General features: G+C 43.4%; 3 protein-coding genes across 3 annotated transcripts; all 3 read right to left on the minus strand.

The window, feature by feature from the left end:
• Nucleotides 1-4,440: 4,440 nt before the first annotated feature.
• On the minus strand, nucleotides 4,441-7,914 carry LOC118123334 (homeodomain-interacting protein kinase 3-like). Its single transcript, XM_047343863.1, has 10 exons — nucleotides 7,872-7,914; nucleotides 7,206-7,396; nucleotides 6,892-7,083; nucleotides 6,574-6,755; nucleotides 6,349-6,472; nucleotides 6,133-6,252; nucleotides 5,943-6,035; nucleotides 5,665-5,834; nucleotides 4,945-5,546; nucleotides 4,441-4,796 (listed from the first exon to the last, which is right to left on the minus strand). The coding sequence occupies exons 1-10, from the start codon at nucleotides 7,912-7,914 to the stop codon at nucleotides 4,441-4,443; spliced, it is 2,073 nt and encodes a 690-aa protein (XP_047199819.1).
• Nucleotides 7,915-9,342: 1,428 nt separating this feature from the next.
• Nucleotides 9,343-10,186, minus strand: LOC118123582 (dentin sialophosphoprotein-like). The gene is made up of 2 exons (XM_047343936.1): nucleotides 10,105-10,186; nucleotides 9,343-9,986 (listed from the first exon to the last, which is right to left on the minus strand). Exons 1-2 carry the CDS (start codon nucleotides 10,140-10,142, stop codon nucleotides 9,461-9,463), a joined length of 564 nt encoding a protein of 187 aa, XP_047199892.1. The 5' UTR covers nucleotides 10,143-10,186; the 3' UTR covers nucleotides 9,343-9,460.
• On the minus strand, nucleotides 10,186-12,398 carry LOC124851122 (homeodomain-interacting protein kinase 3-like). Its single transcript, XM_047343864.1, has 8 exons — nucleotides 12,356-12,398; nucleotides 11,642-11,832; nucleotides 11,330-11,521; nucleotides 11,012-11,193; nucleotides 10,787-10,910; nucleotides 10,571-10,690; nucleotides 10,381-10,473; nucleotides 10,186-10,272 (listed from the first exon to the last, which is right to left on the minus strand). Exons 1-8 carry the CDS (start codon nucleotides 12,396-12,398, stop codon nucleotides 10,186-10,188), a joined length of 1,032 nt encoding a protein of 343 aa, XP_047199820.1.
• Nucleotides 12,399-15,676: the final 3,278 nt, after the last annotated feature.

Genomic DNA, 15,676 nt, shown 5'->3' on the forward strand with positions numbered 1-15,676 from the left:
CATCACCACAGGCCAAAGAAACAGCCCATTGCAAACAGGCAGGTTTAGAGCGGGTGCTGTACTTAGTAAATCAGAGGGAGGAGAGGCATGTTTCATTTCATTTCTTTGTTTACAAAATAACTTGGACACGTCTTTATTGCTGGTTTTGAATGAGAAAAAGGAGCAGTTTGCTGGAGAGTTAGTGCTAATGCCACCAAAACATTAATCACTGCTCAAAAAGAGTATATATATATATCAAACATATGGTTAAAGTATGAGTTATATTGTTGAAATGTCAATTAGGATTAAAAAGAGTCAATTGTATGAATGGATTATGTGACAACGGACCCCTGAGTAAGACACCTGAAGGTAAAGGGACAAATAAATGTCTTCCTGAAGTCGATTTGTGTCTCGTTGGTGTCATTGTTTATCTTGTTGTGGTTGTTTTTTGTCTCCCTACAGTTGATTTGCATTTGTTGTGATTGTCTTGCGTCTCTTTTTAGACAAACTGATCATCGTTGAAGTTATTTTTTGTGTCTTTATGTCTCTTTGTCTTTGTTCGATAGACTTTCCAACAAGAAATGCTACCGATAACATTTCAGACAGTGAGGCTGGGCCTGGGGTCTCCTGGCCTTTAGCCCAGTGACTCTTTGTCGTCAATTGCAGTTGAATGAATTAGATTATTCTGCCCTCAAGTTAAATCTTCGTATTAGACCTTAAATGGAAAGCGACACTGTGAAAAATGTGTAAAGTCGTGGCTGTGATCTACATCCTTCAAAGCAGCTGTCACACACACGGCTGTATGGGAGGAAAGAGCAGTTCTTCTTACATATTTCTTACATTGTCCTCTGGCTAAGTCTTCTTTCTCAAATGTAAATGGTTGTTAACTTTGCCCAGGTCTCCCAGGAACATGAAAGTTCAATCCAGGAGATGTATTTTTTATTTAATTTGGTCTTTTTGTGGCAGATAAAAAAGAAAACTAACCCTAATAACTTAACTTTTCAGCTCGAAGCTTCCCTTGGTGGCAGTGCAATGTGAACACAAAGCAGGAGGTGAAATAAAAGTGCTGTAATTAACTCTAAAGAAAGCGTTCTTCCAAATGTGATGATAGCGCCTGGTGCCTGATCACGGCAGGGCAGCTTCCTGTGAGGGGGAAAAAGAGGCTGTAGGAGTGTAAAATGTAGAAAGTGTAAAATTCAGCTGCAGGGAAAGAGAAGGTTGAGTGAAGTCGGGGGATTGGAGGCTGCTGGGAGACCAGAGGGGAATCAGGATAAAAGGATGGAGGGCTGGAAGAAGGAGGAGGGTTGAGGAGAGGAAGGGATGGAGGTTAGAGAGCAGAGGGGAGCGTAGAGATAAGAGGTAAAGGGGATCGAGGGGGAACGGGATTACTAAACCCCTGCCTGCAACTTACAGGCACATGGGAGAGCTTAACAAGAGGAACATAAACACACAAATGGAGGAAAGAAAAACATCCGACATTCACAGCCGCCGAAGCAGCGGTCGCTGGAAACTGGTGTGGCAAATATAGATGTAGCAGGATATGATGTCATACTACAGGGATGAGGGCTTAGCCACACTAAACCACTACATGATTCAATTCTTTAATTTTTTATTAGCACAGTGGTAAATAAAAAAAAACATCTCAAGGAACTGGATTCTTGGGTCAAATGGGGTTTTGTATTTGTCCCAAAGTGTTTGCATGTGTTTGTTTTTAAGCGAGATTACACAAAAACTACTGAACGGATTTCAACGATACTTGCAGATCAGAATAAAAGTGCAGATCCAAGATATTTTTACATTTTTACAGTTATTAGAAAATAATGCATGGATCTTGACGAGGCACATTCAGGGCATTGATATCTATGAGTATGTGAAATTCGGTGCAGCTTGACTGAATTTACGGGGACTTGGGTTTCCTCATCCTAATGGAGAGTATGTGTGAGCATGAGAGCTTATGTGTGTGCAGATTGTGAAACACCTTGTTTCTAATGTGAGATTTGGGGTCTGTTCAAATATCTTCTTACTTTAAACAGTGGTATTAAGTCTTTCTTGTGTGAAGTTAAGTTCTCCATTCAGAGTCATGTAAAGTGGATGATGTATAAAGTATTTTAGGAGTAACACCATCAAAGATGTTTTGATTTTGCCTGTATTTGTGTATTTTTTCTGTCTTTTATTTAGCAGAATTACGTAAAAGCTACTGGATGGTTTACCATAAAAACTTAGTGGAAGGATGTGGTGTGAGTCAGGAAAGAGACCATTGGATTTTGTTGCGGATCAGGGGGAAGATTCAGGAATATTTTTTGTTGAATTCTCAGAAAACAATTCATCGTCTTGATTTAAATAGAAATCAGCCACGTTTAGGGGACTGCTATTTACGAACTATCAATTTGGTGCAGATCCAAATAAAAATCTGGATCTAGTAAATTTAAATGTGGCTTCATGAGGGGACTTTTAGGCCCTGGAGGAGGTATGTGCCTTTCTAGTCTGTATCTGTTTTCTTGGCTGCAAACAAATGAAAGTATTGAGGAGCCTTGTATATAGGACTAAAGCCTTTTGGTTTAACAATATAAGTGCAGGAGGAGGAGCAAGCAGAGAACAGAGAGCAAGGCTTGGGCTCCTTCAAGTTTGATTTCCAGCTGAAAGGTCACAGGGATATTGGTGGAGCACGTTTACGTCACATGAATGTTCTGAACAAAGGGTAATGTGACTGCAATGCTCACGTAACAGTGAAACCACATATGCTTTCATCAAAAAAAAAAAACACATACAGTGCAAACCAGGAGGTCTGCTGAGTAAACAAGTGAGAGCATATTAATACAGTGGGCACGTGCATGGAACAACTCACAGACTTGCACCCTTGGGCCTCACTCTAATGATTTCCACGGTCAATAAAAGGGATTTGAGTTGCAACGTTACCGTGTGTGTGTGTGTGTGTGTCTGCGTGTGTGAGTGTGTGAGCTACTCATCGCCTCCAGCAGTCAGTCATCAGCCGCACTAAGCTTGATAAATGATTTGTGTGTGGTTGTGTCAATGATTATTTACATCACTGACAAGGTTGTGGGTATGAGTCATGTTATTAGTGCACGGAGTGTGTCCGTGCACGTGCTGTAATGATTTGTTAATGACTACTTTACTTTTGTTTGCTCGAGACTTACAGAGCAGCACAAGTAAGAAAATAAGTGTATGTGTACATATTTGTTGCATGGGTTCATGACATCAGTGTGTGTGTGTGTGTGTGTTTGTGTGTGTGTGTGTGTGTGTGTGTGTGTGATATGAAGAATAGACTAATGACTGACTGATACGGATCAAGACCTAATTCATTGCTGCCTCCTACTTTGACATTTGGCCTGAACTATTGATCCAAAAGAACACACACACACACACACACATCATGCACACAGTAATACAGACAGTATATCAGAATGTATTGCTGTCAATGCATCCATTACAGAGAAGGAGGGGGGAAGCGGCAGTGAGTCAATTTCTCTGAAATGCATTTCTGTGTGTGTGTGTGTGTGTGTGTGTGTCAAACTGACCACAGTACATTACCCGGTGCCTCTTACCCAGAAACACTGAATCTGTGGCCCAATAACTGATCAATATCAGAATGTGCAGAGAGGAAAGCGTGTTTTCTTCTTTACCTTCGGTACCTTTCTCACCCATAGTCTCTTTCCAAGGATTAACAGTTCACCTTCAAACTTTATCTCTCTCACCAGTGTATAGAGAAGGTGACACGTACGCTGAATGCTGCCATTGGAGGTCACATTAGTCTTAATTCTAAAGGGCCTGGTGGAGCTGAAAGGCCTCCTCCTCAGGGGAACACGGTTTGGATCTGCTTCTGCCTCATGGCTGCAGTGTGAGGACCTGCTGAGATTCAATAAGTTGTTGGAGACTAAGAGTGAGAGAACACCAGAGAATAACTGTGGGTGGAATGAAGGGTAAAGGTTTGAGCATCACTAAGTCACAGCTCAGACCAGGTATCCACATCCATCCTGAGTGATCCAATCACAAGTGGTCGATGCTACGATACAGATCTGAATGTGTCTGAGATATAAAAAAAAAATCCTGAGATCTGAGACTCTGTGTTTGTATAATGATGAGACACTGGACTGAAATACATTCAATATATTTTATTTACACACTGCAACAGACAACACTTATTCAAGGTATAAAAATCATTATAAATATTAAAAGTATTAAAAGGTAGTAAAATGGAGTAAAAATATATAACAGTATTAAAAAGTATTCAAATGTAATAAAATGTAGTTAAATGTGGTAACAACATTATACAGTATTGAAAAGCATTGAAATGTAGTAAAATGTAGAAAAATATTACACAGTCTTAAAAAAGTATTTAAACAATTAAATGTATAAAAAAGTTGTAAAAAGTAGTAAAAACATATTTGTACAATGTATATTAAAATAGAAAAACACCAATAAAGAAATAAAGAAAGAAATAATTCAGTCCTCAACTTTCGGACGGCAGCAGCATGTGAGGCTTGAGAAGAATTTTCTAATTCTTCTCCACAGCTTCCTCTTGCCGCCCGAAGAGGCTGTGGCTGCAGCGGTGACGTCTGCAGCCTCGTCAGACCTCCAGGAGACTTCCTCCCTGGTGTCATCATCTCCGATGGACGACCAGACCGAGGTATCTCCGGAGTCCACAGACAGGTCAGAACACCCGGAGACTTCCTCCCTGGTGTCATCATCTCCGATGGATGAACAGACCGAGGTATCTCCGGAGTCCATAGACAGGTCAGACCACCCGGAGACTTCCTCCCTGGTGCCATCAACTCCGATGGACGACCAGACCGAGGTATCTCCAGTCCAGACAGGTCAGAACACCGAGACTTCTCCTGGTGTCATCATCTCCGATGGACGACCAGACCGAGGTATCTCCGGAGTCCACAGACAGGTCAGAACACCCGGAGACTTCCTCCCTGGTGTCATCATCTCCGATGGATGAACAGACTGAGGTATCTCCGGAGTCCATAGACAGGTCAGACCACCCGGAGACTTCCTCCCTGGTGCCATCAACTCCGATGGACGACCAGACCGAGGTATCTCCGGAGTCCATAGACAGGTCAGAACACCCCGAGACTTCCTCCCTGGTGTCATCATCTCCGATGGACGACCAGACCGAGGTATCTCCGGAGTCCATAGACAGGTCAGACCACCCGGAGACTTCCTCCCTGGTGCCATCAACTCCGATGGACGACCAGACCGAGGTATCTCCGGAGTCCACAGACAGGTCAGAACACCCGGAGACTTCCTCCCTGGTGCCATCATCTCCGATGGACGACCAGACCGAGGTATCTCCGGAGTCCATAGACAGGTCAGACAACCCCGAGAGTTCCTCACTGGTGTCATCGAAATTTGGCGAACAGGTGGTGTCTGTGGACAGGTCAGAACACCAGGACCATTCACTGGTGGCACTTGTGGAGTCTAGAGCCTCCACAGAATCCCAGGAGACGTGGTCCATGGAGCCAGAGTAGCCGCTGTTTGTGGTTGAGCACTGGACGCTGTCCTCCGTTGGGCAGACCCTCATTGCGTCTTGGGAGGTGGTCAGACTGGATGAGGAAAGACAATCAATTAGTAAATCAGTCACTCTCAATTAATGAAAACCATCAGTCCATCCAACCTGATGTGTTGTTTAGTTCCAGTGTGAAAGGACATGTGGTCACTTACTAGTCTCTGCTGTGGACGTCCTCCCTCAGGTGGCTCATGGAAATGAAGGGCAGCTCCAGAGCTTGACGAGGAGAGATCCTCTCATCCCCGTCAAGATGCAGCAGCCCCTCCAACAGAGACACAAAGGCCATGCGGTCTTCCATCTCAGCCGCCCCCAACTTTGGATGGATCTGGATTTGAAAACAGGTTTCAGGTCAGATGATCCAGCTCCCGATTGACAGATAAATAACTGGTACAGATCCAGTCTTTACTCGTACAACACATGAGGGAGTACTCACATGAATCAGGCCGTTGAGGGAGTTCGGCAGCTCGATGAAGCTCTCCTCTTCCTCTGTTTCCACGTTACTAACAGCCGTGAATTCTTCTGCAGTCTGAAGGAACAAACATAAATAAAGATGAGAACAGGGCAGTGTGATTTAAAAATGCTCCATTAAAATTCTCAAACATAGAAGAACATGTTTACTCTACCATCAGTCTCCATGATGGACTGTCTTCACCCTCCTCTTCGATGAAAAACTGCTCGCTGTACATTCCAGCACGGAGCAGGTGGTCCTGCGGCTGGCCCAGCACTGTCACCATGTTCTTCATCTGCATACAGAATACACATTATGAGAATCACATCCACTTACATTCTCTATGAATATGAAAAATAAATAAAAATCCATTTGGTTGGATGATAAATACCATTTGATATTGGCAATCAACGGAGAACAGGTTTTGAGCCAGGTACAGGAACGCCAGTACGCACCCGACCCCCCACACATCGACGGCCTCGGAGAATGGAAGACCCAGAGAGATCTCTGGAGCTCTGAGAAGGAAAGACATGAGCCACAGATGAAAAATCTGTTGAAACATTTCAGGGCAGAGAAAATAATGTTGCTAAACAGATGCTGTGCAGGATGAACTCACATGTACCCACACGGCTGGATCTCCATCCCCAGCTCGACTTGGGACACCATCATGGCGCAGCCAAAGTCAATTAACTTCACCCTGAGTGGCTGATCCTTCATGTTAACGAACATAATGTTGTCTGGTTTTATGTCCGTGTGCAGGACACCGAGACCCTTCAGGGCATCCAAGGCCACCAAGAGCTGCAGGGGCACAAAGAATACACAACATTTAGAATTATTTTCTCCCATGTTCTGTTGTTGGGTGTTAGGTTTAGGTTTTGGGGATCTCTCTACAGATGAGTGTTTGTTTCATGATGCATTGATCGCGCCTGCATACCTGCTTGGCAACTGGGCGGATCTCATGTAGAGGATGGTGCTCCCACTCTCGCTGCAGTAGCAGGTCATAGAGACTCATGTCCAGCCTCTCAAACACCAAACAGGTCGTTTCCATGTGCTGGAATTCTTCATAGAACTTGACCATGTTGGTGAGATCCGCATCCAGGCCACTGATGACTTTCAGCATGGTAATCTGAAGAGAGAAGAGGAGACATGATGAGACAAGACTATCAACAGTTTGTGATCATCTTCATGTTCTGATGGAGCAGACAACACCTGAGCACAGGAATATAAACAAAGACTTCAGTCTCATACCTCATGCTCAATGTCCTCGGCGTCCTCGGTGTCCTTCAGGATTTTCAAAGCCACGATCTGCTTGGTCCTGAGGTTCATGGACGAGAAGATCATTCCAAAGTTGCCTTGCCCTAGAAGGTCCAGGACCAAATAGGAGGAAGAGCTGCTGTGCAGCGTCTGGCTGTCCTGAGCGTCAGGTGCTGTCATTGAAACTGTGGAGAGAGATGGTGGAGACAGAATATGTGACGTGGGTGTTTTCAGTGTGAGATTCATTCAGTCAACACAATATGAACAAACACACAACAGGAGTCACATGTCTTTGTCTTTCTGCAGTTGTCATTTTAAGACACAAAAGACACAACATGCCTCCATACTGCTCCTGTGGTGACGTCACAGTGTCTGTTAGCCCCGACATTCAAATTCCACTAGAAACGGCCTCATTTACTACATGTTTTTAGACTAAAAGTCAGAAGAAGTAGCCATGCTAGCAGAAGTAGCTATGCTAGCAGAAGTAGCCATGCTAGCATAAGTAGCTATCCTCTGATATCGTCCTCTTCACACGCACACACCGGAAACAGCGCACACAAGCTGTTAACCAAGGACACACACAGGTTGCATGTTAAAATTGCTACTTCTGCTAGCATAGCTACTTCTGCTAGCATAGCTACTCTGTTTTCAGAGTCTTACCTGAGGCAGCAGAAGAATCTTCTGGAGTTTCCCACGATGACATGATGTCCAGTATTTGCAGTTCAATAACCAGAAGCTGAGAATCGATCTGTAATCCAGAGTCTTCTTGCTTGTGTGTCTCTCTCCAACTGTCAAAGGTGAACTGAGTCCTTTACATCAAAGCTCTGCTGCTGTGACCTCACAACACAAGGGTTTCCTTTGATGTCTTAGATGTTTTTTAAAAAAATTCAAATTCAAACAAACTGTATTTGACCCCGGTGGCCAAAACAAAAATATATATCATTTAAAAACATAAAACAGCAACTTGTTTGAAATGTATTAAATAATAACATGTATCTCATGTATATATATATCTGTGTGTGTGTGTTTAGTCAGCCATGACACTGTACGTCATGCTGGTCACTGAAAGTTATAAACCAGCCTCACACAGAGTTCGGGCCCGAACACCCATCAATCTCAATCTCACAGCCTGAACCCTCACTCCAGAACAAATGACCTTTACAGTGAGCCAATCAAAACTGAGCATCAAAATAGTGACAAGCACAACGTCCAATCAGAGAAAAAACATAAAATCAGGGTCAGTAAAAAGCAGCACTGCATTGAACAGCATGGATCATGAGTGTGTATTTGTGTGTGTGTGTGTGTGTGTGTGTCAAACTGACCACAGTACATTAACACCGGTGCCTCTTACCCAGAAACACTGAATCTGTCGCCCAATAACTGATCAATATCAGAATGTGCAGAGAGGAAAGCGTGTTTTCTTCTTTACCTTCGGTACCTTTCTCACCCATAGTCTCTTTCCAAGGATTAACAGTTCACCTTCAAACTTTATCTCTCTCACCAGTGTATAGAGAAGGTGACACGTACGCTGAATGCTGCCATTGGAGGTCACATTAGTCTTAATTCTAAAGGGCCTGGTGGAGCTGAAAGGCCTCCTCCTCAGGGGAACACGGTTTGGATCTGCTTCTGCCTCATGGCTGCAGTGTGAGGACCTGCTGAGATTCAATAAGTTGTTGGAGACTAAGAGTGAGAGAACACCAGAGAATAACTGTGGGTGGAATGAAGGGTAAAGGTTTGAGCATCACTAAGTCACAGCTCAGACCAGGTATCCACATCCATCCTGAGTGATCCAATCACAAGTGGTCGATGCTACGATACAGATCTGAATGTGTCTGAGATATAAAAAAAAAATCCTGAGATCTGAGACTCTGTGTTTGTATAATGATGAGACACTGGACTGAAATACATTCAATATATTTTATTTACACACTGCAACAGACAACACTTATTCAAGGTATAAAAATCATTATAAATATTAAAAGTATTAAAAGGTAGTAAAATGGAGTAAAAATATATAACAGTATTAAAAAGTATTCAAATGTAATAAAATGTAGTTAAATGTGGTAACAACATTATACAGTATTGAAAAGCATTGAAATGTAGTAAAATGTAGAAAAATATTACACAGTCTTAAAAAAGTATTTAAACAATTAAATGTATAAAAAAGTTGTAAAAAGTAGTAAAAACATATTTGTACAATGTATATTAAAATAGAAAAACACCAATAAAGAAATAAAGAAAGAAATAATTCAGTCCTCAACTTTCGGACGGCAGCAGCATGTGAGGCTTGAGAAGAATTTTCTAATTCTTCTCCACAGCTTCCTCTTGCCGCCCGAAGAGGCTGTGGCTGCAGCGGTGACGTCTGCAGCCTCGTCAGAACTCCAGGAGACTTCCTCCCTGGTGCCATCATCTCCGATGGACGACCAGACCGAGGTATCTCCGGAGTCCACAGACAGGTCAGAACACCCGGAGACTTCCTCCCTGGTGCCATCATCTCCGATGGACGACCAGACCGAGGTATCTCCGGAGTCCATAGTCTGGTCAGACAACCCCGAGAGTTCCTCACTAGTTTCATCGACATTTGGCGAACAGGTGGTGTCTGTGGACAGGTCAGAACACCAGGACCATTCACTGGTGGCACTTGTGGAGTCTAGAGCCTCCACAGAATCCCAGGAGACGTGGTCCATGGAGCCAGAGTAGCCGCTGTTTGTGGTTGAGCAGTGGACGCTGTCCTCCGTTGGGCAGACCCTCATTGCTAGTTGAGAGGTGGTCAGACTGGATGAGGAAAGACAATCAATTAGTAAATCAGTCACTGTCAATTAATGAAAACCATCAGTCCATCCAACCTGATGTGTTGTTTAGTTCCAGTGTGAAAGGACATGTGGTCACTTACTAGTCTCTGCTGTGGACGTCCTCCCTCAGGTGGCTCATGGAAATGAAGGGCAGCTCCAGAGCTTGACGAGGAGAGATCCTCTCATCCCGTCAAGATGCAGCAGCCCTCCAACAGAGACACAAAGGCCATGCGGTCTTCCATCTCAGCCGCCCCCAACTTTGGATGGATCTGGATTTGAAAACAGGTTTCAGGTCAGATGATCCAGCTCCCGATTGACAGATAAATAACTGGTACAGATCCAGTCTTTACTCGTACAACACATGAGAGAGTACTCACATGAATCAGGCCGTTGAGGGAGTTCGGCAGCTCGATGAAGCTCTCCTCTTCCTCTGTTTCCACGTTACTAACAGCCGTGAATTCTTCTGCAGTCTGAAGGAACAAACATAAATAAAGATGAGAACAGGGCAGTATGATTTAAAAATGCTCCATTAAAATTCTCAAACATAGAAGAACATGTTTACACTACCATCAGTCTCCATGATGGACTGTCTTCACCCTCCTCTTCGATGAAGAACTGCTCGCTGTACATTCCAGCACGGAGCAGGTGGTCCTGCGGCTGGCCCAGCACTGTCACCATGTTCTTCATCTGCAGACAGAATACACATCATGAGAATCACATCCACTTACATTCTCTATGAATATGAAAAATAAATAAAAATCCATTTGGTTGGATGATAAATACCATTTGATATTGGCAATCAACGGAGAACAGGTTTTGAGCCAGGTACAGGAACGCCAGTACGCACCCGACCCCCCACACATCGACGGCCTCGGAGAATGGAAGACCCAGAGAGATCTCTGGAGCTCTGAGAAGGAAAGACATGAGCCACAGATGAAAAATCTGTTGAAACATTTCAGGGCAGAGAAAATAATGTTGCTAAACAGATGCTGTGCAGGATGAACTCACATGTACCCACACGGCTGGATCTCCATCCCCAGCTCGACTTGGGACACCATCATGGCGCAGCCAAAGTCAATTAACTTCACCCTGAGTGGCTGATCCTTCATGTTAACGAACATAATGTTGTCTGGTTTTATGTCCGTGTGCAGGACACCGAGACCCTTCAGGGCATCCAAGGCCACCAAGAGCTGCAGGGGCACAAAGAATACACAACATTTAGAATTATTTTCTCCCATGTTCTGTTGTTGGGTGTTAGGTTTAGGTTTTGGGGATCTCTCTACAGATGAGTGTTTGTTTCATGATGCATTGATCGCGCCTGCATACCTGCTTGGCAACTGGGCGGATCTCATGTAGAGGATGGTGCTCCCACTCTCGCTGCAGTAGCAGGTCATAGAGACTCATGTCCAGCCTCTCAAACACCAAACAGGTCGTTTCCATGTGCTGGAATTCTTCATAGAACTTGACCATGTTGGTGAGATCCGCATCCAGGCCACTGATGACTTTCAGCATGGTAATCTGAAGAGAGAAGAGGAGACATGATGAGACAAGACTATCAACAGTTTGATCAGCTTCATGTTCTGATGGAGCAGACAACACCTGAGCACAGGAATATAAACAAAGACTTCAGTCTCATACCTCATGCTCAATGTCCTCGGCGTCCTCGGTGTCCTTCAGGATTTTCACAGCCACGATCTGCTTGGTCCTGAGGTTCATGGACGAGAAGATCATTCCGAAGTTGCCTTGCCCTAGAAGGTCCAGGACCAAATAGGAGGAAGAGCTGCTGTGCAGCGTCTGGCTGTCCTGAGCGTCAGGTGCTGTCAGTGAAACTGTGGAGAGAGATGGTGGAGACAGAATATGTGACGTGGGTGTTTTCAGTGTGAGAGATTCATTCAGTCAACACAATATGAACAAACACACAACAGGAGTCACATGTCTTTGTCTTTCTGCAGTTGTCATTTTAAGACCATGTGAAGACTAAAAATATGACCGACATGTCTGTTTTCAGTAAATAGATCAGACAAGATAATGTTGATGCTGTAGATAAAACAGCAAAAACCTCATTGGCCTCAAGTAACAAACAATGAGTTGTTGGACATGAAGTCAGTGCAGAAGGTGACACACAAGCTGCTGTTGTGTGTCACTGTGCATTTAAAGGGATGGTTCAGCCCAAAATGAAAATTCACTCATCATCTCCTCACTACTGTGCAGATGGAGATGTGGGTGAAGTGTTTGAGTCCACTTAACACTTTAGGAGTTTCAGGGGTAAACAGTGTTGCAGCCAAAGTCATAGCTTCTTCTGCTAGCATAGCTTCTTCTGCTAGCATAGCTACTCTGTTTTCAGAGTCTTACCTGAGGCAGCAGAAGAATCTTCTGGAGTTTCCCACGATGACATGATGTCCATTATTTGCAGTTCAATAACCAGCAGCTGAGAATCGATCTGTAATCCAGAGTCTTCTTGCTTGTGTGTCTCTCTCCAACTGTCAAAGGTGAACTGAGTCCTTTACATCAAAGCTCTGCTGCTGTGACCTCACAACACAAGGGTTTCCTTTGATGTCTTAGATGTTGTTTTTTTTAATTCAAATTCAAACAAACTTTATTTGTCAGCCAAAACAAAAATATATATAATTTAAAAACATAAAACAGCAACTTGTTTGAAATGTATTAAATAATAACATGTATCTCATGTATATATATCTGTGTGTGTGTGTTTAGTCAGCCATGACACTGTACGTCATGCTGGTCACTGAAAGTTATAAACCAGCCTCACACAGAGTTCGGGCCCGAACACCCATCAATCTCAATCTCACAGCCTGAACCCTCACTCCAGAACAAATGACCTTTACAGTGAGCCAATCAAAACTGAGCATCAAAATAGTGACAAGCACAACGTCCAATCAGAGAAAAAACATAAAATCAGGGTCAGTAAAAAGCAGCGCTGCATTGAACAGCATGGATCATGAGTGTGTGTGTGTGTGTGTGTGTGCTTGCAAGTGTGTGTGTCTCCTGCAGGCACGGTTTATCCAATCACTTGTCATCAGTGTTTCTGTCAATCTGCCAAGAAAAGCCCTCAACGGTGCCATTGTCTTTATAGTCAGCCAAAGACAGGCACACACACACATGCATGCACATGTATGTACAAACACACATACACACACATGTTCACACACGCACAAAACTACAATTCAAGTGGGTAACATTTGCTGCAAATGCATGATCAAACACAAACATGTTGACACACATTCACATAAGACGCACACATAGAGGCTTGTTAATGTGATTCCTGAAACATGCACTCACACATCGCACACTCACAATGCACCCTCAGATCTCCCTCATTTCCAGAACAGCATGTGAGAAAAGTGCTTGCTCGGTAGAAAAGAAATCCATGAGATATTGTTAACACCACACGCCTCAGAGGTTCTTTTTACATTTGCCCTGACAATAAAAAATAGAGCTATTATAATTCTATAAATGGTTTGTTACCCTCTAATAGCCAGCTATATCAATTACTGTCTTTAAACAAAGTTATATTAGCCTTTAAAGTGCACTTACATCAGGCCTAAAATAGATTTTAAATTGCCCTTATTCATGTTTGCACGGTGGAGCTGGCACTTCATGCCACAGTCGGCCTGGTGCTCCCCCTCTGGAGCATCACTAGCATGAGTGGGGGGGGGACAACCCTTTTTCTTGTTCCACATTTCATCTGTCCATCTCTCTCTCCTCTCTGTAACACTCCCCCAGCGGCGTGTTCTGTTTGTATGTGTGTGTGAAGCATTTAGGAATGAAAGTGAGAAGTTGATTATGTGTTGCGGGGACTGAGGGGCAGCACTGCAGGCACGGTACACGTGGATTCACACACACACACACACACACACAAGTGAACAGATGTGCCGATGATGCTGTTGTTTGACTGCCCAGCTCCAGGGTACATATACACCTTCCTAAAATAATCAGTCCCCATATGCTGCAGCGCACTCGCTTTTACGCTTTCTGAGTTTCAATCCTCGCTCCACTTTGGTGTTAATCCCTTTTTCTATACGGTCCTCTCTATCTAGTGGTTAAAGCTTGAGAAATGTCAAGTCTGACAGAAAAAGGCTTTGTGACCACTTCTTCCCTCTGAGTTATTTAACAAATCGTACACATTACAATACACAAGTGTTTCTGGATATCACCAGAGAGCATCTCTCCCCCTACAACAGAAAACATGAGGTAAGATTGTACATTCGCTGCATTGATTCAAGTCTTATTAACTGATAAGGTTGAGAAATATCACGACCAGGATACTGTTATCAGGTTTGCAGATAGTCATCAGTCACTGGTAAACACAGTGTGTAAGATAACTGACTAGAACCCTGCAGTGCAATACCACCAAAATTACACTGTTTTACAATGAGTGTTGGATTCTAAAGTTACATTTGTGGTGTGTTTAATTGTATTTATTATTATCAATGTACAAATAAGAACAAGAATGAAAATGAATGAGGATGTGTAGGCTGGTGAATATTTGTCGACAGTACAGAGGTTGAGAGGCCATCTTTGTTTTTTTATGCCAGTTTGTAGTGAAAGAGCATCGACTGCACATAAAGATGGACGACGTGACAGTTCCCCTAAGGTAAAGCTAAATAAACATCAAATCAAATCAACCGCACCTCCTCCGTGTTAGAGGACGGGACATGGACAGAACTGAGATAACACCTCAAATAATTTATCCTCAAAGATAAGTTCTGTTATTGTAGGTAGTTGTTATCACACAGATTTCTGTTCAGCTGTCAATTTTTCCAATAGGATCATGCACTCAAATTAAATGCATCAAAACTGGGTTGTATTTAGACCCTGACTTGTATTAGACCTGTCACCCATATTACTAAGTAGTAGCCCATGCATATGTGTGTCTACAGTATAATTTGAAAATCAAACCCGGAGGCCTGCTGAGCAGCAGTGCGAGAAGAGATGTTATCAACCTTTTTTAACACTGGCTTGGATTGACTTTAACCAGGAAGATCTTTCACGTCCTCCATTCTTGAGCTTAATATTCCTACATGCATGAAAAAGCACATTATTTTCTCTGGTATCGACTTTCCCTTTCAGCTCTTTTTTTCCAGCTTCTTAATTTTCCAAAAGGCCACTAGACTGGAGCATGTTAATATCCGTTTCCCAGAAGCCATCTTTTCAAACACAGTGTTGCGTTTCCTGCCCGTGAACACACGCACTCCAGAAGGCCACTGAACTGCCATGTTCATTTGTTTCTCTGTCTTTCAGCCAGTTATTACAGCTTGACAAGCTCTCTCACTCATATTTAACAGCCCAGGAATAAAATTATACTATCCATATTCCAAAAGGCCTAAAGATGCTGTTCTCAAAGTGGCACAACATAAATCAGCTGTGGGGGAGAGAAGAGACTTTGGGAGCGAGACACAGTCTGAAAATAGAGGACAGGAATAGAGCGGAACACAGTTTTTGGATTTTACCTCCCTTTTGTTTTGAGATATTGGTTTCTTGGATTTCTGACTCTGCCTGACAAAGAACAATGGAGGGAGATGGAATTCTGTTTGTGCTGCTCACAATACCGAAAAACCTGATTTAAAAAGAAAAAGCCACTGCAGCTCGTGTTTCCTGAAACAATCGCCTGATCGCCCGAGAAAATCCAACAACCACAGTGTTGTGTTGGGT

This window comes from Hippoglossus stenolepis, chromosome 16 (assembly GCF_022539355.2).
Source record: "Hippoglossus stenolepis isolate QCI-W04-F060 chromosome 16, HSTE1.2, whole genome shotgun sequence".
Lineage (NCBI taxonomy): Eukaryota > Metazoa > Chordata > Actinopteri > Pleuronectiformes > Pleuronectidae > Hippoglossus > Hippoglossus stenolepis.

What these genes read in the sequence shown, in the direction of transcription:
- LOC118123334 (XM_047343863.1), bottom strand. Translation starts at nt 7,914, where the DNA reads ATGTCATCGTGGGAAACTCCAGAAGATTCTTCTGCTGCCTCAG. An exon ending in CCGAGGACATTGAGCATGAG is followed by an intron (nt 7,084 to 7,205) that starts GTATGAGACTGA and finishes TTCTCTCTTCAG; the next exon opens with ATTACCATGCTGAAAGTCAT. An exon ending in GTCCATCATGGAGACTGATG is followed by an intron (nt 6,036 to 6,132) that starts GTAGAGTAAACA and finishes TTGTTCCTTCAG; the next exon opens with ACTGCAGAAGAATTCACGGC.
- LOC118123582 (XM_047343936.1), bottom strand. Translation starts at nt 10,142, where the DNA reads ATGAGCCACCTGAGGGAGGACGTCCACAGCAGAGACTA. An exon ending in GACGTCCACAGCAGAGACTA is followed by an intron (nt 9,987 to 10,104) that starts GTAAGTGACCAC and finishes TTCCTCATCCAG; the next exon opens with TCTGACCACCTCTCAACTAG.
- LOC124851122 (XM_047343864.1), bottom strand. Translation starts at nt 12,398, where the DNA reads ATGTCATCGTGGGAAACTCCAGAAGATTCTTCTGCTGCCTCAG. An exon ending in ATCCAGCCGTGTGGGTACAT is followed by an intron (nt 10,911 to 11,011) that starts GTGAGTTCATCC and finishes TTTCCTTCTCAG; the next exon opens with AGCTCCAGAGATCTCTCTGG. An exon ending in CCCTCAACGGCCTGATTCAT is followed by an intron (nt 10,273 to 10,380) that starts GTGAGTACTCTC and finishes TTTCAAATCCAG; the next exon opens with ATCCATCCAAAGTTGGGGGC.